The sequence below is a fragment of the Capricornis sumatraensis genome, chromosome 13 (genome assembly GCF_032405125.1).
Source record: "Capricornis sumatraensis isolate serow.1 chromosome 13, serow.2, whole genome shotgun sequence".
In the NCBI taxonomy this organism is placed as follows: domain Eukaryota; kingdom Metazoa; phylum Chordata; class Mammalia; order Artiodactyla; family Bovidae; genus Capricornis; species Capricornis sumatraensis.
In genome coordinates, this window is record NC_091081.1 from 3,411,177 (window position 1) to 3,435,810 (window position 24,634).

Below are 24,634 nucleotides of genomic sequence, written 5' to 3' on the forward strand. Positions count from 1 at the left end.
TCACTGTGGACCACCCAGGGAGGGTGTCTACCGGTGTCATCTCCCCTTTCCACGGAGCTCCCTTCCAGGAACACAGGTCTGGACCTGATCGCTTTTCTTCATTTCCTACCTGATGCCATGTGGATCTTTCTCACAGCCTTGGTTGTACAGGCATCTTTCTGCCAGTTTCCAGTTATTTTTCAGGGAGAACTGTTCCATGTGTAGATATATTTTTGATGTGTTCATGGGGGGATTTGTTCATGGCTCATGTCCTCCTATCCCACCATGTTATATAAAGTAATTATTGATGGTGAAAGTGTGAGTGAAGTCACTCAGTCGTGTCCAACTCCTTGTGACCCCATGGACTATAGCCTACCAGGCTCCTCCCTCTATGGGATTCTCCAGGCAAGAGTACTGGAGTAGGTTGCCGTTTCCTTCTCCAGGGATTGGGGGTTTGTTTTTGTAGTTCTTTTTTTTTCTTTTACTCCCTTTCTGATTTATTATCTTTAGTGTTATGTTTGAATTTATTTTCTCCTTTTTTGTGTATCTATTACAGATTTTTGGTTTGTGCATACCATGAGATATCATTTAGATAATATATAATAAATAAATATGATTTATATAAAGTAATCATACATATAATTATTTTAAGTTGCTGATCTCTTAAATTCATATGCGTTTTAACAGCCCAGCATTTTTACTCCCCTAGATCATGTTTACCGTTTTTGTTTTACATGTTTTACGTACTTTTGTATATTTCTAAACTACTTACTGTGAATATAGATGATTTTACTGCTTTTGTCTTTAACCTCCCTATTAGCTTTATATGCGGTTGATTTATTAACTTTACTATATATGAATATTTGCTTGTAACAAAAAGTTTTTTTCTTTCATAATTTTCATATTTCTAGTTGTGGAAATTTGTGCTTGGTAACATCCTTTTAACATTTCCTGTAAAACTAGTTTGGTGGTGCTGAATTCTTTTGGCTTTTTTGATCTCTCCATAAAATCTGAACGAAAGCCTTGCTGGGTAGGGTACTCTGGGTTGTATGTTTTTCCCTTTTATCACTTTAAATATGTCATGCCCCTCCATTCTGGCCTGCAGCGTTTCTGGTGAAAAGTCAGCTCACAGCCTTACCTTCTTGTCACTTTTCCCTTGGTGCTTTTAATGTTCTTTTTCTCTTCAATTTTTGCCATTTTAATTACAGCGTGTCTTAGTATGGTCCTCTGTGGACTGTTCCTGTTTGTGACTCTCTGTGCTTCCTGGACCTGAGTGTCTGTTTCCTTTCCCAGGTTGAGGAAGTTTTCAACTTTCATGTATTCAAATATGTCCTCTTCCTCTTCATCTCTCTTCCCCTTCTGGGACCCTTATAGGCTTGATGTTGTCTCGGAGGTCTCTAAATCTGTCATCATTTTTTTTTTTTTTTTGGCTCAGCTTCAGGGATTTCTACATCTCTGTCTTCCAATTCACTCTGTATCATCTAATCTACTATTCTTTCTAGTGTATTTTTTTTTTTAATTTCAGTTATTGTATTCTTCATCTCTGGTGCTTGTTTATATTTCTCACTTTGTTAAAAGCTTTTAACTTCTCACTTTATTCATCCACTCTTCTTCCAAATTCTTTGAACGTCTTTGCAATCATTACCTTGAACTCCTTATTGGGTAAATTGTTTATCTCCACTTCACTTAGTTCTTTCAGGGTCTTATCTTGTACCTTTGGAGCATATTCTTCTGCTTAATTTGCTGCTTTCATTTCTGTGTATTTGATTTGTTGGTTACATTTCCTAACCTTGAAGAAGTGGCCTTTTGTAGGAGATGTCCTGTGCATCCAGGTGGTGCACTCCCCGCTGGTCACCAGAGCTACACGCTCTAGACACGCCCTTTGCGTGTGCAGCATCGGTTCTTCTGTTGTGCCCGGCTGACTGCTGCGGATGGTCTGGTAGATGTGCCTGGTCCTGGTCTATTTGGTTGCCAAACCCTGACTTGTGTGGAGGCTACTGGTCACTTGTGGGTGGGACCAGGTCATTAGGTGGCTGACGACATGGCCCTGACGGGTGACAAGCTTAGCACCAGGTCACTGGTGGGTGGAACCTGGCTCTAGGGTGGGCTGTCACAGAGCCAGGGGTCCAGGATCCAGTGTTAGCCTGCTGGTAGGCAGAGCCAGTCCCTAATGTGGCTGGCCTGGGGGTCTAGGATGTTCTAAAAGAGGTGTTGGCCCACCCATGAGTAGGGCAGCTGACTGAGGGCTCCAAGGTGTCTCAGACCTGGAGGCAGCTTGCTGATGGAGGGGCCTGTGGCCCAGGGGGATCTTCGGGCTGGTGCCTACCCACTGGGGGGTGAATCCAGGTTCCAGGGTCTCTGACTAAGGGCTCTGGGGATCCTGGAGTTGTTAGTCCACTGGTGGGTGAGGCTTGGCTAGGGGCTCAGGAGCTCCCAGGCAGCCAGTCTGCAGCTTGGTGTGGCTGTGCCCCCACCTATCTACACTTCATGTGTCATCTGATCCTCGAATAAGTAAATTGCCAGAGTCACACAAATGATGCATCTTGTGAGGGACGGAAATAACTGATGAGACAAAGAGCAGGTGGTAGGGGTCCAGGAGAGATGCTCAGAGCACCACTGGGCTCTGATTTTTCTTCAGTGAGAATCTGTCTGAAGCAGCTCATGGGGGCAGTGGGGCTTATCTTAATGCTGAGGATATAATGCTGCTGCTGCTGTTGCTGCTAAGTTGCTTCAGTCGTGTCTGACTCTGTGCGACCCCATAGATGGCAGCCCACCAGGCTCCTCTTTCCCTGGGATTCTCCAGGCAAGACTACAGGAGTGGGTTGCCATTTCCTTCTCCAGTGCATGCATGCAGGCTAAGTCTCTTCAGTCGTGTCTGACTCTGTGCAACTCCATGGAGAGCAGCCCACCAGATTCCTCTGTCCATGGAATCCTCTAGGCAAGAATACTGGAGTGGGTTGCCGTTTCCTTCTCCAGAGGATATAATACTCAGGGCTTAATACTTCACATTTGAAAAGGGATCTTTAATCAAGGAGTTGGAAAGAGTAGAATTGAGGGGATGTGGCAGATTTCTCTTCTCCACCCCCCGAAGAAATTGAGTTTCTCTTCATTCTTCTGGTGTCCTTTGCTCCAACTCTCCTTCTCTCTCCCTCCCTTCCTATCTGTTGGGCTTCCCCGGTGGCTTAGACAGTAAAGAATCAGTCTGCAATACGGGAGACCTGGGTTTGATCCCTGGATGGGGAAGATCCCCTGGAGAAGGAAATGGCCATCCTCTGCAGTGTTCTTGCCTGGAGAATCCCATGGACAGAGGAGCCTGGCAGGCTACAGTCCATGGGGCCCTTTCTCCCCCCCTCCCTTCCTAGCTATTACCCAGCATCTAACATGGCAACGAGCACATGGGTACTCAGACATGTTGCTGAATTGAACTGGCGTAAGGGGTGCCTTCCTCCTGTGTGACTGCATTTTGGGGTCCGTGTCAGCCCCCAGAGGCAGGCACAGGTGGAGGCAGCAGAGGCAGCAAAGCTTCCTGAGAGCTTTCCAGATCGCCGCATGCGTTGCTTTGCTGACCTCATTCATAACCACCCAGAAAGCAGTCTTTCTTCCTCCAGAAGAAGGGTGACTAAAACGACAAATTGTATAGCCATCTGAAACAGGAAACAAGGTTGACTAAAGTAGAAATCATATTCATTGTTGGTAAAGGGCACGGGCAACCCCGTTCTCTTCCACATCTTATCGGGGCCTTGCTCGTTCCTCTCTCTTCCTTTCCTCCGCCTTTCATTTTATGTTATGCGGGTGAAGCAGGAACATATTCACACAACTAAACACTGTGGACCGCAAATCTGCTCCTCTCCATTGTGAAGTGGAGTGATAGTTAAGTGAACCTATTAGTCCACATATTTGCGATGATTTTAAAAGCACATTGTATTTACTTCCTGACCCCTTGCCCAGTCCCCATCTCTCCGAGAGAGAGAAGCTTCATCTAAATTATTTCATCTGATTGATGCTTGTCATTTGTCTGTCTCCGGTATTCCTTTGGAAAAGGTGTATGGATTCATTACATATTCCAATGTATTGTCCATAGATTACAAGATAAAGTCAAGCTGATACTTTTTAAGCTGACCTGTCTCTATACTGAGAAATGTCTCTCAATAGTAGGCTTCCCTCCTGGCTCAGATGGTAAAGCGTCTGCCTGCAATGCAGGAGACGTGTGTTCGATCCCTGGGTTGGGAAGATCCCCTGGAGAAGGAAATGGCAACTCACTCCAGTATTCTTGCCTGGAGAATTCCATAGACAAAGGAGCCTGGCAGCCTACAGTCCATGGGGTTGCAAGGAGTTGGACATGACTGAGCGACTATCACTAGAATGAATCGTATAACATTGTATGCATTGTGACTGACAGAATGGCAATGCCATATGGTTGAACCTAAAATACTTATAAGTACATATTCCTGTTATTGATAATTACATAAATGGCATTTATTATCCTGAAATTTACTTTTCTCATTTAATGAAATGTATTGCTCTTTTTCTACAGCAGTTCTAGTAGACTATCTTAGTGCTTTTAATTGCCATGTTTCACAATGAATATAACTCCACACTGTGGATTTAACTGATCCCCTACCGATAGGCTGCACAATTGTTTCATGGCTCAAAGCAATGATTCTGTGAACATTGCAAAGCGCAACTATTTCTGTAAGGATAATTGTCTAAAAGTAGAGTGTCTTAGTCAAATTTAAAATATTGACAACTTTCTCTTGCAATAAGGTCTTCCCATTTTTAATACTGGTAACGCCTGATAGAACTAGTTTTTCCCTGATATTATCTGCACTGGATGCTATTAACCTTCTTTTGCGAAACTCATGAGTAATGAATGATATCTCCATATTGTTTTTAGATTCCCCTACTTGTAGTGAGATTGATTATCTTTTCCTGTGCTTCATGGGTCATTTGGATATCTTCTATGAGCTGTGCCTCTGTATTTTTTGCTCATTTTATTATTAGTATGATTACCTTTTATTGATGTGTAGGAGCTCTTATTAGTAGGGATATTCATCCTTTACCTATAAGTTGTAAATATTTTTCTCCCACCTCATTGATTATCTGTTTATTTTATTTTTGGTGTCCTTGCCCCTGTGGAAATCCTCTTCTTAGTGTCTTCTTGGATTGATGTTTTATTCAGGAAAATTTTTTTTCAAAGCCCAATTTGTAGAAATGTAGAAAAAAATCTCCTCATGTTTTCACACTTCCAGTTTTAGGTTTGAATCTTTGATGTTGATTTGTGTGTGGTAATAAACTAATTTTAATTTATTTTTCTAAATGGAGGGCCAGTTTTATACTAACTAGTGCAAAGAGTTGACTCATTGGGGAAGACTCTGATGCTGGGAGGGATTGGGGGCAGGAGGAGAAGGGGACGACCGAGGATGAGATGGCTGGATGGCATCACTGACTCGATGGACGTGAGTCTGAGTGAACTCCAGGAGTTGGTGATGGACAGGGAGGCCTGGTGTGCTGCGATTCATGGGGTCGCAAAGAGTCGGACACGATTGAGCGACTGAACTGAACTGATTGCTGTTAACTCTATACTTACCTGACTGATTTGAAATGCTTGTTAAAATAAATTTCCTGATATATAAGGTTTTGTTTGGGGCTTATATATGTTTTATTGATCTACTGTCTAGGTCTGTATCTATCTTAATTCTTTAAATCTTATTATTTTATGTATTTCTAGTTTATAGAGTGGCCTCCCCACCACTGTACTTCAAGATTTCCTCTTGTACATTTTTATTTCCAGAATGTCAAATTCCATAATGAATCCTGTCAGGGTTTTAATTGGGATTAACTCAGGGAAAATTGACAGCATCATTATAATCCCCCCTTATTTGAACAGATACTCTGTGTTTTGTGTTCTTTGTAATGATGTTTAATAAATGTCATTTCATATACCCCCTGCAGCAAGCCAGCAGGGGGGGTTTATTAGTCTCATTATCCAGTGAAAAAATTGAGGTTTAGAGAAGTTAAGAAATGTGTCTTGCTACTTGCTTAGTAAATTGCTGAGCCAATTGCTTCTTAACCCCTACTGGATAATGGTCTTTAAGATACTTGAAAGTAACAGGGTATGTTTCATCAAGAAAAGGGCTAAATTTCTCTCATTTCTTGTTGATTGTGTAAGCAGCTAGCCATGAGCCCCCCAGTGGGAAATTGGGGTAAGTGTCCATTAGATATCATTAGAAACTGACATAGGCTCATTTTTCTTCCCTTATTGGTCTTAATGAAACACTGTGGAAAGGCTGAGGACAAGTGGTTCTCAAAGTGTGGTCCTTGGCCCAGCCGCAGCAGCCATGCCTGGGCCCTACCCAGACTCAGTGAATCAGAAACAGCCTCGCGTGGCCTGGCCACGTGTATTTCCACAAGTACTTCTCTGACAGATTCTCGCTGAAGTTTAAGAATCATAGGTTTAAGGGACCATGTGAAGACATTCTAATGATGGGTGTCTCAGAAGTCTAAGGAACGAATTCTCGGGTCTCAGGGCCGGGATGCTGGCCTCACCTGCATGGTGTTCCCTTCCCCGGGATGTCTTCACAGTCCTCTATGGGAGCACAGGGGCCTGGGTCCCCCGATCGACAGCGACACTCAGCTTCCTCGGTCCACTCATTCCTCACACACTGGGCGAATTCGCCGCAGGCCAGGAATTTGCAGGGATCTGCTTGATCCGCTGTAGAAAACAGGGTACATTTTACTGATGCGTGGATGCCTGAGCAGTGGGACCAGCAGAAGTCAAGACAGACGATGGAATAGGTTTGCCATCGCCCCACTGTGACATGAGGTGTACAGGAGTGAGAACAGAGTGGAGTAGAGAGAACCAGGCCATTTCTGTATCTTTAAGGAATGAGGTTATAGACACAGGTGATGACATATTTAGCTCCACATTTAATTTTGCACAAACTGGTGTGCATCAGAGTCAGCTAGAGGCCTTGCTGAATGTCAGACTCCTGAGCCCCACCATCACAATTTCTGATGCAGGAGGTGTAGAGACCAAGAATCTGTATCTCTAAGGCACTAACAAACAGAAGAGGGAGGCTTCCCTGGCAGTCCACTGGCTAAGCCTTCTTTCTAATTAAGGAGGTACAGGTTCAATCCCTGGTCAGAGAACTAAGATCCCCACATGCCTCATGGCCAAATCAAGCAACCAAACAACAAAAAAACCCCAAAGGACCCACAAAAAACAAAAGCAATAATGTACCAAAGTCAATAAGGACTTTAAAAATGGTCCACATTAAAAAAAAAAAAATCTTAAGAAAAAACCAAGAACATTTAAAAAATTCTCTGATGTAGATGATGTTAATGTATCTGATCTGGGGAGCACATTTTGACAACCACCTCATTAGAGAATTAAATTTTTTTTTCCGCCTGGGCATATATCTGGAAAAGACAGAAACTCTAAATTCAAAAAAATACACCCACCCCAGTGTTCATAGCAGCCAAGACATGGAAGCAACCTAAATGCCCATCAGCAGAGGAATGGATAAAGAAGATGCATATATATATATATATATATATATATATATATATATATATATATATATATATACACATACATACACAACAGCAACATGGAGGGACCCACTTACTAAGTGAAGTAATCAGAGAGAGAGACAAATATCATAGAGTATCGCTTATATGTGGAATCTTAAAAAGAAATGATACGAGTGAACTTATTTACAAAACAGAAATAGATTCACAGCCACAACAAACTATGGTTACCAAAAGGGAAGGGAGTGGGGAAGAATGAATTGGGAATTTGAAATTAACAGATACACACTAGTACATATAAAATAGATTAACAACAAGATATTGTATGGCACAGGGAACTATATGCAATACATTGTAATAACCTATTATAGAAAAACTCTGAAAAGAAAAAATACATGTATATTGTATGTATGTATAACTGAATCATTTTGCTATACACACGAAACACTAGAAATCAATTATATTTCAATAAAATTCTTTCTCTTTGTTAGAATTATTTTTTAAGGCAAACATTTTCTGCAGCAATTAGTTGGTAAACACATATTTAAGATCAGGGTTACCTTTTAAAGTAGTAGTCAGTAATTTCCAGAACTTCCTGGTTTGAAAATCTCTTTCAGTCTCTTGCTGATCCCTAGAGGTTCTTTTCTTTGAAAATTCAAATAGACCTCAGGTCTTTCTTTGTTTTGTTTTTAGTCATCAATTGTTCTTTTTCACTCTTATTCTTTTTTTAATATAAATTTATTTATTTTAATTGGAGGTTAATTACTTTACAACATTGTATTGGTTTTGCCATACATCAACATGCATCCACCACAGGTATACACGTGTTCCCCATCCTGAACCCCCCTCCCTCCTCCCTCCCCGTACCATCCCTCTGGGTCGTCTCAGTGCACCAGCCCCAGGGATCCAGTATCATGCTCCACCCCCCAGAACACCAACACTCTATTCTTAATTCTGTAGGATTGTCTCAAAATCTTGATCAAGTGGATTACAAATCAACAGACAATTATAAATCTCAGACTATTTAGCTCTGGGAGAATCGTGGCCCCTTCTAGCCCCTTCCTTGTCTTTTTGGAGTTGAGCACACCTTGGTCTCCAGGGGGAAAGCAAAAGGTCAGTATCATCACATGCTGAGGGCAGAACCACAACAGGCCACGGGGCCCCAGACCACTGTTTTTCTGCCTAGAAGGGTTTCCCATTGAATCGCATCAGCTACTTACCCTTCAGATTATTTCAATAAGCACCTATCATGTGCTAGGAACTAGTGAAGTGAAAGGAAAACTTGCTCCGTCAGACTGCGACCCCATGGAGTGTAGTCTGCCAGGCTCCTCTGTCCGCAGAATTCTCCAGGCCAGAATACTGGAGTGGGCAGCCCATGGATCTTCCCAACCCAGGGAGGGAATCCAGGTCTCCTGCATTGCAGGTGGATTTTTTTTTTAACATCTGAGCCACCAAGGAACCCAAGAATACTGGAGTGGGTAGCCTATACCTTTTCTGGTGGACCTTCCCAACCCAGGAATTGAAGCCGGGTCTCCTGCCTTGTAGGCGGATTCTTTACCAGCTGAGCTACCAGGGAAGCCAGATAGGGACTAGGGGACAGGCAATCCGGTATGAAGCCACTTTTTCAAGAAGCCGAGGGGGGACAGTAAGACACACACACAGATGCTCCTCTACAAGAAGCTAAGTGTCTCGTTCAGTATAAGAACTCTAACCACGAGGATACATTAGAGATAAGGGGCCAGGGAGATTGCTGAAGCCTGTGCTTAAAGTGGATTGCATTTGGATGTGCAAAGACTAGGAGAGGAATTGCGACCGGACCCAGCAAAAGCAGAGGCACGGAGGTGGGAGAGAAACAGGCATGTGAAGAGGGTGCAGGGCAAGCCCAGCAAGCGGGGAGCAGAGACTCGTGGACGGGAAGGAAGGGAATTGAGCCTGGAGAGGCAAGTTCAGGCCAAGCTCCGGTAGGGCTTGAATGCCGTGCTAAAGACTTTGGACTTGACAGGAGATGAGGGGCATGGAGGATCTGAGAGCAGGGGAGGGCTGTAATCAGACTTGTGCTTTAGAAAACATGTACATAGATCTCAGAAGTTTCAGAGTTAGGATCGTTTCAGTGATCGTCTGAGCTAGTATTTCCCAAGCGGGAACATTTGCAGAGCTCGATTTCAGCCGGACTTCATGTTTTATAGGGCTTTCCAGGTGGTGCTAGTGGTAAAGAGCCCACCAATGCAGGTAGACGTAAGAGATGTGGGTTGGATCCCTGATTTGGGAAGATGCCCTGGAGGAGGGCATGGCAACCCACTCTAGTATTCTTGCCTGGAGAACCCCATAGACAAGAGGAGCCTGGCGGGCTACAGCCCATGGGGTTACACAGAGTCAGACACCACTGAAGCGACTTAGTACACACACATAATAAAAGTAGGCTTGGTGGCTAATTTTTTAAAAAAATGCTAGATGAAATAAACATAATGGGTTTCTCTCTTTCCCCTGGACTTTGACCCCAGCTATAGTCCCCTCTCTTTTTCCTTGTAAGCCTCTCCGAGTCACTGATAAGCTAAAGTCTACTGCGCATCTTAAGTGAAGGCTGCAGTCAGCTGCTTTGCCAAGTTTACTGACCACACAGAAGCCCAGCCTGTGGGTGTGGGCAGCTTGTGGGATGAGATTCCACTGACTCTCATGTTCATTTCTGATCCAGTGCCTCCTTGTGGTGGAAAAAGAGAGCGGGGGAGGTCAATGACACCCGTCCAAAGAGTGGGCAAGAGCAGTTCCTTGAAAACATATTTTTGGACCTCCCAGCAAGGTAGACCTGCTAGGTATTTACGTAAAGTCGTATTTTTCTGCAATTTGAGGTTTCCTGTGGACAAAGAGGCCTGAGTAATGCGAAGCTTCCCTGCCTGACAGTTCCTAAAGCCGGCCACGTAAAGGAATCTTTGTCACTGTTTAGAAAATAACTCACATTTACCCTGACAACCCAGGTGATTCACGTCCGGGGTCTGGTGTAATGAATAGCAGCTGTCAGCAGCTTGACACCCGGGCCTGCAGCCCTGAAAGCGGAGGCCGCGAGGGGATAGCGGAGTCTCCACCACCCTCTCTCTGCTGCGGAGAAACAGCTTTAACTTGGGAAGGAGGCTGAACGCACAGGCCTGCCCCTCTGAAACGGAATAGGAAATGTGGGGTAGCCACATGAGTTTCTATTTTAAAAAATGTTTCTGTTTTACCAATATTCCCTTCGGGCCAGCCAAGCACAGTCTATGCACCAGTAAAACTGAACCAGACACAGTAAGGCAGAAGCTGAGAAATGAATTTATCCACATTTGGGGGCCCTGAACTGGGTAAATCTGAAGAACAAATGCACTTAGTTTATAGAGTACTTGCTTTCCCTCCATTTTTCGGGGGGACTAGCCTACAGAGCAGTGGCTTCTAGGTGGCACTACTGGTAAAGAACCCGCCTGTCAGTCCAAGAGATGCAAGAGACATGGGTTCGATCCCTGGGTCGGAAAGATCCCCTGGAGAAGGCCATGGCAACCCACTCCAGTATTCTTGCCTGGAGAATCCCATGGACAGACGGAACCTGGCAGGCTGCAGTCCATAGTGTCGAACATGACTGAAGTGACTTAGCATGCACGCATGCAGAGCAGTAGGTTTGCATTTTAAAGGTCTTGAAAAGCATTCCCAAGCGCTGACTGAGGAAGGTTGTCTCTCAACTCTATATTATGTAATCAAAATGCATTGAATGAACAGTCCCTGTTGCCTGCAGGGGACACTTGGAGGCACTTTACAGTTAAAGCTAAAAAGATTATGATCCAGGTCATCAAGCAGTTTATAAATTCATAGGTCCCTGATGGTCCAAGACTGTCTTTTTCAAACCCTAATGTTACCGATCCCAAAGGTACTCTACTCATCTGCTCAGGCCTGAACACAGACTCTCCCTGCCAGCCCCTGAGGGTCTCAGGCCCACGGGTCACTAACTCTGGATCATTGCACTCACACGCCTTCCCCTAGAACATCACTTGTCCCAAATCCTTAGGTCTGTGTATTGATGCCCTTTCTGCCCTGTACTTCATCATTCTTTACCATTTTATCATCCCCTTGCCTTGTGCTGCCCTAACACTCAAATGTTGGACAGGAGGTGAGGCATCTCCTTTGATAGGGTTCCGTCCTAGGGCAGGATTTCAGCTCAGTGTGGCTGAAACCTGGGCTTCTTGGGGCTGCTCCCGGCTGAGGGCCTGTTAGGCCTTTACTGTGGACTTTTTTTTTTTTTTTTGCGATGAAATCTAGTGATCGCTAGGTGGCGCTCAATAACAAAAGAAGTAGAAATAGACTCGGAATGAAATTAAATCGTTAATATGAGTCCGAACTGATTTCTGTCTCCTTAAAAACTGCGGAGAAGAACTGAGACTCTTGATGAAAGTGAAAGAGAAGGGTGAAAAAGCTGGCTTAAAGCTCAACATTCGGAAAACTAAGATCATGGCATCCGGTCCCATCGCTTCATGGCAAATAGATGGGGAAACACTGGAAACAGTGACAAACTTTATTTTCCTGGGCTCCAAAATCACTGAAGATGGTGACTGAAGCCATGAAATTAAAAGATGCTGGCTCCTTCGAAGAAAAGCTATGACCAACCTAGACAGCATATTCAAAAGCAGAGATATTACTTTGCCAACAAAGGTCCGTCTACTCAAAGCTATGGTTTTTCCAGTGGTCATGTATGGATGTGAGAGTTGGACTACAAAGAAAGCTGAGCAGCGAAGAATTGATGCTTTTGAACTGTGGTGTTGGAGAAGACTCTTGAGAGTCCCTTGGACTGCAAGGAGATCCAACCAGTCCATCCTAATGGAGATCAGTCCTGGGTGTTCATTGGAAGGACTGATGCTGAAGCTGAAACTCCAATCCTTTGACCACATGATGTGAACTGACTCCTTGGAAAAGACCCTAATGCTGGGAAAGATTGAAGGAGGGAGGAGATCTGGACGACAGAGGATGAGATGGCTGGATGGCATCACTGACTCAATGGACATGAGTTTGAGTAAGCTCTGGGAGTTGGTGATGGACAGGGAGGCCTGGCGTGCTGCAGTCCATGGGGTCGCAGAGTCGGACATGACTGAGAGACTGAACTGAGCTGAAAAACTGCGGTGCTGAGCGCGCCGGGAGGTGCAGGGAGGCGAGGTCTGTCAGGAATCGGGCGGTGGGAGGAGCAGCTCCAGAGGACCAGTGATAGAGCCATTAGGACTCTGACCACCACAGCAGATCCGGCCTGGCCGGCTGGAGGGTATATTGCAAACTGCTAGCTCATCTTTTCCCATTTCAGAAAGGCAGAGCCGGGGCCCTGGAGTTCCCAGGAGGCTGAGACCAAGTCTGAAAGGAGTGGAAAGCAGGGGCCCCATCTTTCCCCAACCATGGAGGCTTTGCAGTCCCGGTTTTGTTGGTGGGGAGGAGGGGGTGTCATTCCTTTGCTTGGGGCATCAGAGAATGACAAACTCACATATCCCAATCCATATAATCTGCAGGGGCACTGGATACACAGTTTTGACCGCCATACTTTTAGGAACTTAAGAACATGTTTTAAATTCTTTGAAATCAGAAAAAAAAAATTAATACAATGCAGCCTGGATTATATTTGTCGCTATACCACTGCAGATAGGATATATAATTTTTAAGATTAATTAATATTGTTTGAAATAAATATGCATGAAGCAAAGGGTTTAGAGCCCAGGGAATCCTTAGGCAGCCTGACCTTCTGACTGCTCGTTCTTAAGGCATGAGTATCGATTCAGTGCTTGGTGCTGAGTGCTTAGTCATTTGAATAACTATGCCGCCCTTCTGGGGTTTCATCTGAGATATAATGCAGATGCCTCACCTTCCACACATGTCCATCGGGCTTATTTTCCTAAATTCTGAGGACTTTTGTGGGCTTGGCTTCACTTGCTGTGGAGTTAACCTGCTCATCCTTGCTGTCAACGCCCAAGCACCCTGGGCGAGAAAAACTGGCTGCTAGCAATTGTTTGTGGCTTTGGAATGTGGGTTAGCATCTTTGAGACCCATTTCTTCCCTCTATCAAAAGAGGTATTTAAAGAAAGTGATCACTAATATTCCTCCAGATCAAATATAACAAGTCTCCCATTTGAGGTGTCCTACTGGAACAAAGCTAGCAGGATATGTAGCCAGGCTCCAGAATTACTGTGCAGGTCAGTGACTAAAAGAACTTAAAAAAAAAAAACAACTACATTTAAGTTCATATTTATCATTTTACTATTATTTTATTATTGGCAAGAAATGTTTTGCTTATGACTTATTGCTGAAGGGTAGGATTAGGAATAATTATTTGATGATACATAGGACCATGCTCATGGCTGTTGGAGCATACACTCCAAGTTTGTGGAATCGAGTCAGTTATCCATGGGACTTTTTTCTGGCTTGAAGGGGCATGTGATAAGAAGCTTGGGTTTCAGTTCAATTTTCTACCATTCTCAAGAACAACCACCGCGGCCTGTTTATAGTAGGCTTTCAGGAACACTTCCAAGGCAAACACACGTAGCTTATCCTGGACAAAAGGCTGAAGAATGATCTCCGCTCTCAGTCATTTTTTATATTTACCAAACCGAGGGATTCTGGGTGCACTGATCTTAGGGCCTGAGTGTCCCAGGACAGATGGGGACCCCGACAGCAGCATGGGAGGTGGCCCTGCAGCTGGGCAGAAGCCCAGGCTCGCCTGGAGGGTTTGCGTTAAGGGTTGGATGAAGGACCCTGGAAGCTTCTTAAGGAAGCTCCATGGGGTGGTTGGGGTGGGCTGAGGGCACAGGTCGAAACTCTGGAGCGGGCATAAGCTGTCTGGCTGTCCAGCTGGCACTGTGGTTCCCTAGTGGAAGCAGGCGTTAGCAGAAAATCCCCTACGATGGCAGCACAGGGAACACAGGGCAGCAGGAGACACAGCCAGAGACGGAGATGGGGGCGGCTGGGGAGCGCCTCCTGGAGGAGAGCCCTGAGGCTGCCCCAGCTGGGAGTGCACTCCTAGCAGGGACAGTAGAACATGGAAAGTGAAGCTTAGGACTTTCGTTTCTGAGATTTTTTTTTTTTTATCCTAGAATATGGTAAAATATTGTAGGAAATTTCGCTTGGTGAGATGTAGAACCTAATAGTTCATTTAGGTTTCATTAGCCTGAAGTGTGTTGTCACCTTTTCTAAGTGGATTAAACACTTGGTTGCTTAAACCAAGTGATTAAACCCAGTTGCTGTTGTCTAGCTGCTAAGGCATAAGCCGACTCTTTGCAACCCCATGGACTGTAGCCCGCCAGGCTCCTCCGTCCATGGAATTTCCCAGGCAAGAATGCTGGAGTGGGGTGCCATTTCCTTCTCCAGTATACCAGTAGGAGGAGGGGTAATAAGATTCCTTTTCACAAAGAGGCAGCAGGTAGAGTTGAGGGAAGCACATAAAACTGCCTTTGAATTCAGTTCCAGCCCTTGGTGACTGTCTAACAGTAAAACATAAGTTACTTACACTTTTAGGAAACAGTTTCTTCAACTATGGAACGGGGGGAAATAACTTTGTGTAGTTATTTATTAAGATTAAAAAAGTAGTGTTAATTAACAGCGATTACCATTTTTTTTGCCATTGTGATGAGTGACAACTACCACCTTTGCAGAGCTGGTGACTAAGTGCGAGTCTTACAAATTATGCACTTTCCAGAGAAAATGAGCATTGACCCACATTCTGGCTGGAAGCGTCTTGGGATGCCAGACTGTAATTAATTTCAATGTTTACCACTTACCAGCCTTGAGGTCTGCCTGTTTCTGAGGAAGATTTTTAGGGATTCAAGAAGAGAAGAAGTTGGAATAAGTTATATGGAGTTTTGCATTTTTGAAATCTTCAACCTGCACAGCTAACTGGCATAAAAGCCCTACATGCTTCTGAAGAATTTTCATAGCAGCTTAAATGAAAGACGACCCTAGTGGCCGGGGATGCCAGCAGAATACTGAGCAAGCTGTGATTTATTCAGCTTCTCAGTTGATAAATCAGATGGTTCTAACATTGGTTTAGACTTTTTATATCACAGATTCATTTATTCAGGGAGTTTCAAAAGGTGAAAGGCAAACCGCATGCTGTACCAACAGCGCGTGGCTTCTCCTACCTGTCTGCGCCTCTGAGATGCTCTCTGCCCTAACCGCTGCTGACCCTTCTTTAGAGGACGCAGCCCCACATCCTGGTGCTGATCTGAATGTGGAATGAGACTCACCTGGAAATCTCCAGAGGATTTTCAAATTCTCTCTTCCTTCTCTTTAGTCCCCAAGTAGTAAAGGAAGAATATTCCCCTCTCCCAGCACTGCTACCCCAATCCACTTTCCACCCTGACATTAGGCCAAAAGAAAAGAAAAAGACCTGATTGGGTTTTATTTCAAATTTTGCAAATGCACCTAAATAATTGGTCTGTCTGGGCACTGCCTATAAATATATTACAATTGGGGCAAAGAAAAGAAATGCTACATCCTCTGACTGTTAAGCCGTCTGGGACTGTTAAGCTCAACTCATCTTTACCCAGGCTTCTTTCCTTGACCTCTTTCCTTACTGTGAAACCGAGAAAGACCCTGTGGGGCTCCTGGCCACAGAAACTTTTCTGAGTCCCCCATTTCTTGTATGGAACAGACTCCAGCCTCCATGACCTTCCCTGAGTTCCCAAGGGCAGATTCGAACAGTTGCTAATCACAGAAGGGAAGGGATACAGTCTTTGGAGGAGCAGCCAAGAATCAATAGCGTAGCCTTCAGGCAGGGTCCTGGTTCCGCTCAAGGGATATACAGAACACTATCTTTTGAGGTCTTTATAGAACTCAATGGACGTGAGTTTGAGCAAGCTTTGGGAGTTGGTGATGGACAGGGAAGCCTGGCGTGCTGTAGTCCATGGGGTCGCAAAGTCGGTTATGACTGGGTGACTGAACAACAAGAATAGAACTAAAACCCCCAATAAATAGAAGATATTAGCTTCTTCATTTCAGGGAAGGCCACCTGAGACCAGCTCTTCAAGAGACCTCCTGAGACCAGATTAAAGGAGTGCGTGCCCTGCACACAGCCTAGGCTTATCAGCAACCTCATACTTGAACCACTGCTATAAAACTCCTTACCAAATCCCACCAGGTTGGTACACACAGTCTTGAGGGGCATGAATCCACTGTGTCCCCCCTTGCCTGGCAAAGCAATAAAGCAATCCTTTTCTGCTTCACACGAAACTCTTGTCTCTCAGATTTGATTTGGCACCAGTGCACAGAGGCCAAAGTTTTGGCATCAAGAGTAAGACTTTAGAAAACTTGTAACATCTTCCTCTATCTGTTTAAGATGGAAATCTCTTTTAAGCTTCCTGCCAGAATTTGGACTCCTTACTTTCTGCAGGACCTGGGAGCCATCCCTTTGACCTGTAATCATCACGGAAGATAGCATCCCCTACCTTCCAGTATCTGTGGAAGGGTTGGAGCCTTGCTCCAAGTTGTAAGACAGGAGGTGGACAGGGCATGTTGACTTTCTCATTTTCCATATCGTTGCTATCTCACAGAAATGTGGCCTCTGCTCCTGCTCCTCCACTACATTGCTTTTGCAGAGGATTCTAACGACCTATGAACTGTCAGCTTAAAGGAACTTCATCTACTCTTCACTCACCCAAATGCATCCTTTCAGTATTGTCCCCACCCAGGCCTCCAGACGCCTACTTCATAGGTTAGAGGTCAATTCACCTAATATCCATTTCCATAAAATTGGCTTCCCCAAAAATGTCTTTTGAAATATTTTTATATCTTTAAGGCATTTTATTAATTTTGCCCTTCATCTTTTAAAAATGAGTTACTTTATGTGTCCTTTGTAACTGTTTATAGATTTTTAACAAGTGTTTTCTAAATTTTCAGCATTTTATGAATGATAAACTCTATGTGTTTTTACTTTATAATCTTGGGAATGCTTTAAGCATTTAGTTTGAAGACTTTCACAATTTTTTTTTAAAGTTTAAAAATCCATAAATCATGAGGGGAGCTGGGGGAGAAAGAACAGAAAAAAGGGCCCCAGAGAAGATGCAAATAGATTGAACAGGGGCTGTTAACAACCTGACTTTGAGCTGCTGTAAGCAGATAGGATGGGGTTCCCGGGAGATAGAACCAGACATGGCTTTATTGACATAAGAGAAGCCACTTTGGCCTAAGCTATTTTGTGATCTAAGCCTGGCTACAGTGTTTGCCCTTGAACAGTTTTCAGTAATTAATCTTAAGGGAACAAAAGAATGCAGAAACAAACAGCAGGAGAAATAACAAAGATAACGTATCAGTTTTAAAGTTACAAACCTGTAGCAAAGATAACAGATCAGTTGTAAGGACTCCCAGTTCTGTTTCAGTGGGAAAGATTAGCCTGAAGGTTCAGCCTCCAGGTCACCTGGAACCTGAGGGAAGATGATGTTGACCTTTTCTGACCCTGCTGACTTCCATCAACTAAAGTTCTGACTAAACATTAACCTTTGTCCTAATTTTGTCCTTAATTCTCCTCTTCTCAAGCCCCTCATGAATATGCATGTACCTTCGGCTTAAAACTTCCCCCGTTTTGCGGTTGGGGAGACACTGCTTTGGGAAGGATCCTTGGGGTTCTCCTTACTGCTGCAAGTAATGCATCCTTACTTCTGTTCTTTGGCTGCTGCTGCTGCTGCTCAGTCGCTTCAGTCGTGTCCGACTCTGTGCGACCCCATAGACGGCAGCCCATCAGGCTCTCCATCCCTAGGATTCTCCAGGCCAACAATACTGGAGTGGGTTGCCATGTCCTTTTCCAATTCGTGAAAGTGAAAAGTGAAAGTGAAGTCGCTCAGTTGTGCCCGACTCTTCACGACCCCATGGACTGCAGCCCACCAGGCTCCTCTGTCCTTGAGATTTTCCAGGCAAGAGTACTGGAGTGGGGTGCCATTGCCTTGTCCACTTGGTTGTGTTATTTAGCTAGACACCCACCAAGAGGGAAACCTTGTGTCTGGGATAATGCTGCCTCATTCTTGCCTTCCCTTCCTTCTATGCTGAGCATCTTTACTTTGTATCCAAAGCTCCTTTCACAGTGGGAGAAGTACCCTGCCACTCCTAGGAATCTCTATTTTCCTCTTGCCCTTTCTAGACTAGCCCCACCCTGAAACTGAGCTGGACACTGTGGGGTTCCTGGACATGGAAGCCTCTCTGTGTTCCCTGTTTCTTTTCTATTGAAACAGATTCTAGTCTCCATGACTTTGCCTGAGCTCCAAAGGGCAGATTCAGTCAGTTCAGTTCAGTCGATCCGTCATGTCTGACTCTGCAACCCCATGGACTGCAGCATGCCAGGCTTCCCTGTCCATCACCAACTTCCAGACCTTAGTCAAACTCATGTCCATTGAGTCAGTGATGCCAACCAACCATCTCACTCTCTGTCGTCCCCTTCTCCTGCCTTCAATCTTTCCCAGCATTAGGGTCTTTTCTAAGGAGTCAGTTCTTCCAATCAGGTGGCCACAAGATTGGAGTTTCAGCTTCAACATCAGTTCTTCCAATGAATATTCAGGAATGATTTCCTTTAGGATGGACTGGTTGGATCTCCTTGCAGTCCAAGGGACTCTCAAGCATCTTCTCCAACACCACAGTTCATAAGCATCAATTCTTTGACACTCAGCTTTCTTTATGGTCCAACTCTGACATCTATACCTGACTACTGGAAAAATCATAGCTTTGACTAGATGGACCTTTGTTGGCAAAGTAATGTCTCTGCTTTTTAATATGCTGTCTAGGCTGATCATAACTTTCCTTCCAAGGAGTAAGCATGTTTTAATTTCATGGCTGCAATCACCATCTGCAGTGATTTTGGAGCCCAGAAAAATAAAGTCAGCCACTGTTTCCACTGTTTCCCCATCTATTTGCCATGCAGTGATGGGACTGGATGCCATGATATTAGTTTTCTGAATGTTGAATTTTTGATTAGCAGTGTCCTGATCTGTTATCTCCCTTACTATGTGCTGGGGAATGGGCACTGCTGAGAATCAGCCAAGCCTTAGACACCGGAAGAGACCATACCGCCTACAGAGCCAGAGGCTGTATAAATTAGAATCTGAATCCTTGTTGTCTAGGAAGCTGAAGTAATTATCTTCACCAGGGGTCCAGGGAGCTGAGAGGCAGCACAATCAGGTGGTTGCACTGGTTTACTCTATGAGGAAGACATTTTAATCAGGTTGTCTGTCAGTCACCATGACAGCTTACACTCAAATACACCACCACAAGGAGAAAATCTGGATTAGCTAGTCATGCTGAAAAACTGGGAGCAAAATACCTGTCATCTTTAAGATTTAAAAAAAAAAAAAGGAAGAAAACTATTGAAAACCATGTGCATATTTTCCCTTAATAAGGGAAAGCCCATTTCTTCTATAATCAAAATACTAATTTTGTGCATATTTCTCCAAACTAAAATTGTATAGGAGAACTAACGCTATAAACACTTTACTGTACAATGAGTATACGGGTGTTCTTTTTGTTTTAAGAACAACATTTTACATTTCAAGTTCAAGAAGTTTTATAAAATGAATAAATTTATAGAAGTATGGAATTAATGAACTCTGCGGAAGCATTTTTCATACTGTTCATGGGGTTCTCAAGGCAAGAATACTGAAGTGATTTGCCATTCCGTTCTCCAATGGACCGCATTCTGTCAGACCTCTCCACCATGACCTGTCTGTCTTGTGGTGTTGGAGAAGACTCTTGAGAGTCCCTTGGACTACAAGGAGATCCAACCAGTCCATCCTAAAGGAGATCAGTCCTGAATATTCATTGGAAGGACTGATGCTAAAGCTGAAACTACAGTTCTTTGGCCACCTGATTGGAAGGACTGACTCATTTGAAAAGACCCTGATGCTGGAAAAGATTGAAGGAGGGAGGAGATCTGGACGACAGAGGATGAGATGGTTGGATGGCATCATCGACTCAATAGACATGAGTTTGAACAGACTCTGGGAGATGGTGAAGGACAGGGAGGCCTGGCCTGCTGCAGCTCATGGGGTCACAAAGAGTCAGACAAGACTGAGTGAATGAACCATAAAATAAAGCATATCGGAAAGTGCTCATTAGAAAGTCTTTGAAGGGAAAAGGAATAGCTTTGACCCCAGCATTGTTGTAAGGTGACCATCCTTGGCCACTGGGCATGTTCCTTTGGGCAGGGACTTTCACATATTTACAGTTCATAACTGTGGTAAATGAACGGTGATTGTTTTGGATTACACGTGTGTAGAAGATGGTCACGGTTTAATCAGTCTCAGCCAGTTGCTGGTCACTTGGGTGACTCTTCACTTTGCTTTCTGTGAAATGACTAAACCAGCGAGGTAGGAGGAAGCCCCACCTTCTCCCACCTTGTCCAGCTCCCTGTCGAATGGAAGGAGCATTTCTGGGGGTAGATGGCACAGCGGCTTCTCAGTATAAATAGGATCCCTTCTGAATACCGGATTTATCCACTTTGATTTATGTAGTTCATAAAGTTCTTTGTTATTTATTTTAAACTTTTATAAAATACTTTTGGGCTTTCTAAATCTGCTGTCTTCCAGCTCGCTGGTTTAGGGAGTACTTATGTCCTGGCTGGCTCACAATAGTCATTCTTGGCAGACCTTGTCCATCTATCCATCTGTCCATTCATTCAATTATTCTATGAGTCTCCAATGTATCAAAAATTCAGAGCTTCTGAATTTTCCAACTATCTAGCCAGACAAAGAGTAAGGTAATGTCCCAGGCTGCCCAATGCTCTCTAGCTTCCCCTACTGTTCTACCATTAAAGTAATCAGTGCAAATTTTGGCTTCAGGAAGGACCAGGTGGCACTAGCAGTAAAGAACCTGCCTGCCAGTGAGAAGACATAAGAGATGCAGGTTCAGTGCCTGGGTCAGGAAGATCCCCTGGAGGAGGGCATGACAACCTACTCCAGTATTCTTGCCTGGAGAATTCCATGCAACCTTAGGGCTGCAGAAGAATCGGACATGACTGAAGTGACTTAGCAAGCATGCAGGGACTGAAGTCCATGTTAGCGCTGTCTCATTTCTCTTGCTCTTGTCTTCTTAGAGGAAAGGCTGCACAGCAGAACTGGTCATGAGAAATTGGTGAAATAATTTCTGTTGACCCTCCATGCAAATACCTTGTCATGGTGCTTGTCATTGTTCCCACTGGTACCCTGTTCATATCACAAAGTATGAGCCCATTTACTAATGACGAGGCTATCACATTAACCACTAACATTTGTTAGTCAAACACAGTGCGTCAAAAGTGACGCCAAGTATTGTAAATATAATTTTGATTGGTCCTCACAACTGTCACTATCTCCATTGTTCCTGTTGTGGAGATGGAGTGTTGCTGTTAGTGAAACCAAGCAGGACACTGTGGAGCTCCTGGGTATGGAAGCATTTCTGTGTCCCCTGTTTCTCGTTTGTAAGGAACAGACTCCAGCCAGCATGACCTTCCCTGAGTTTCAAAGGGCAGGTTTAAATAGTCCTAATCGGGGGAGGCAGAGGGTGCTCAGACAAGGGAGCAGCAGTCAGGAAGCCACAGTGCAGCCTCGGGGCAAGGTCCTGGTTCCGCCTCAAGGGATACACAGAACAGTGTTTCTGAGCTCTTTTAGAAACTAAAACCCCAAACAAATGGAAGATCTCAGCATTCTTCCTTCCGGAGAAGATCAGAGTATGATAACCTCTATAAGCTCATCCAGACAGCACCTGAAGACAGATGAAAGACACCCCAGAAGCTTATCAGGGGACCTCTTGAAGCCGAATAAAGGAATGCAGGCCTGGTAGGACCCAGTCCTTATCAGCAACCCTGCCCTTGGATAATTGCTATAAAACTCCTCACCAGATCCCTCCCCCAACTCTGGGTTGGGACACAGTTTTGAGAGGCGTGTGACTGCTGGCCCCGTTTACAGTGACATTATTCTTTTCTGCTTCACATTCAGCACACATGCACAAAGACTGCGTTTCCAGCGTCTTCAGCATACAGATTCAGGACCGTGGTCTTACAAAGGCATGGCTTTCTGCAGTGCTTCCTTCCAGCATCACCAGGGTCTCTTGTGCATCACTGGCAAATGCATTACCAGCCTCCTGCCCTGTTTCTAGGAGGTGCCCGGTTTCCCTGCCTCAACTGGGCTCCTCGCTTGATCTCCTGTTGTTGGAAGGGTCTCTCTGTTGTCTGTCAGCTCCGCAGGGAAGAAAGGGAGAGGTCTGGGCCCTTGCCTCTCTTATGCTAACTTCTCCCTATATATGTTTCTGTTTTCAATTGACTGGAAAAAATTGGTCTTCTGATTTCAACTGGCAGGGACCCCCTGGAAGTTTTCAGGCGAAGAGGAGGTATCTTACTAGCGTTTAGGAGGTCTTTGATTTCCTAGGGGGTCCAGAGGGTTTGCTTAGCTGCTTGTATTCAAAGGTAAGTGCTTCGGGGCTCAGCACCTTCAGGGCTTTCTGTCTTTTTAATAATCCTATTTATTAAGGTAGGAGCCAATTTTCTTAAAGTTGCTCAAAGTTCTGCTGGGTCAAAGATAAGTATCTCCCAACAGAGGCTTTTTGTTTGCATTTTGCCCAAGGCCTATCTCTCTGCTTTCAGTCTGGGGAAATCCGGGGAGGATGTTAGAGATCCACTTCACTAATTCATGGCCAATTAGGGAGCTTTGTTTTGAACCTGACTCGAAGGTCGCTTTGCCAGTAGATTTGGAGCCTTGCCCGCTTGCACTCCGGGGAATTAAAAAAATTTCCTTCAGTTGGTTAGAAAACAGAATTTTGAAGCTAATGGTGGAAACAGTTCCCACTTTGGGCATAGCTTCTTACACTGACACAATACACTATGCTTTATTATCAGAACAAATGTTTGCTTTCTATTATGTAGCTTCAGGCTAAGTCCCTGTATCTTTAATTTTTTTTTTTTTTTCACATCTAACTCTACTTTGTTGTAACCTGCACACCTGGAAGCTGATCTAGGGTATACATATAGAAAGGGACAGGATTCTCCTATTGGGTGATAGTGAAGTGGGTTTTTTCGAAGTTGGAGTTTTGGTCTAATTAGTTTTCTTTGCTTGGGACATTGTCTCAGTTTCATCCTGAATTATGCTATGAAGAGGTGATGACCATAGTTAAACAGGACTGGAAGGTTTCTTAGGTGGTTGCTGTTGACTGATAAAGTGCTTTTGACTTCTGGAAGGATGTAAATTAGCTTAGGTGTGGCTTACATTAAAAAAAAGAAAAATCTCTTAGGCATAGTAAAAGTTCTGTTCTGTGAGGAATCTAAAGTGCCCAGATTGTGAAGCAAGAGGTATGCTTGCTCTTTGTTTTTTAATGAAGGAAAACCTTAACTTGCGTGTCTTAAGGCCCTACCTTTCTATTATATTGATTCATAGCTTCCGAAAGATTATTTTGCTAAATACCATTATAAGTTGATTTTTTGTGGCCTCAAACTTGAGGTCCATGCTTAAACAAACAAGCAAAACCAAAAACACTCCCACGATTTTCTGGGTTGGATTCTTTTACCTGCTTCAACGTCGAGAGAGTAGCTATCTATTTCCAGATCAAGTTGTTGGGCTGCTGTGGAACGAAAATCCTCCAAGACACCTCGCACTGCCTTGGTGAGGTTATATGGCACTGATTTAGCAAACCTCACTTTGCTATTCACAATCACGCTCCCATTTCTGAAGTTAAGTATCTCAAGTTGCTTAAAACCCGTAAGATTGGATCGCAGATATGGAACCAGCTGCAAAAACAAAAGACAGTTTACTCTTAATGGTGTTGCAAGTGCTCAGCTGCTGCTAATTCCATTTATACTCACATTTCATTATCTGAGGCATAAATTTCAGTTCCTTTTTTATATTTGTGTTTGGATTTAATGTGAGACCAGAACACCACTACTTAGTGGTCTGTTTGCAGTGATTATGTCCCATATTTCCACTTTTCTGTGTATTAAGATGGATGGGCAGTGATTTTCTTCATGATGAGTTGTGAGAACAGAGGATTGAAAAAGAAATCCTGGTCAACACTGTCAGCCAAGCAGGGATGCCAGGTTCAGTTATTAAAAAAAAAAAAAATCCAAGTAAATAAAAACATGTTCCAAACGGAACAGTAGCAGATTGACCTACGCCTGGTAAATGGAGCATCTGTTTGGAAG

At 44.1% G+C, this 24,634-nt stretch overlaps 1 protein-coding gene across 1 annotated transcript in view; it reads right to left on the minus strand.

Moving 5' to 3' along the window:
* Positions 1 to 24,634, minus strand: part of IMPG1 (interphotoreceptor matrix proteoglycan 1) — a 155,133-nt gene that overhangs the window by 4,383 nt on the left and 126,116 nt on the right. The window contains exons 15-16 of the mRNA XM_068985494.1: positions 24,004 to 24,223; positions 6,526 to 6,691 (exon numbers count right to left, since the gene is read on the minus strand). Coding sequence (XP_068841595.1) covers positions 6,526 to 6,691; positions 24,004 to 24,223 — 386 coding nt within the window. The remainder of the gene's footprint in view (positions 1 to 6,525; positions 6,692 to 24,003; positions 24,224 to 24,634) is intronic.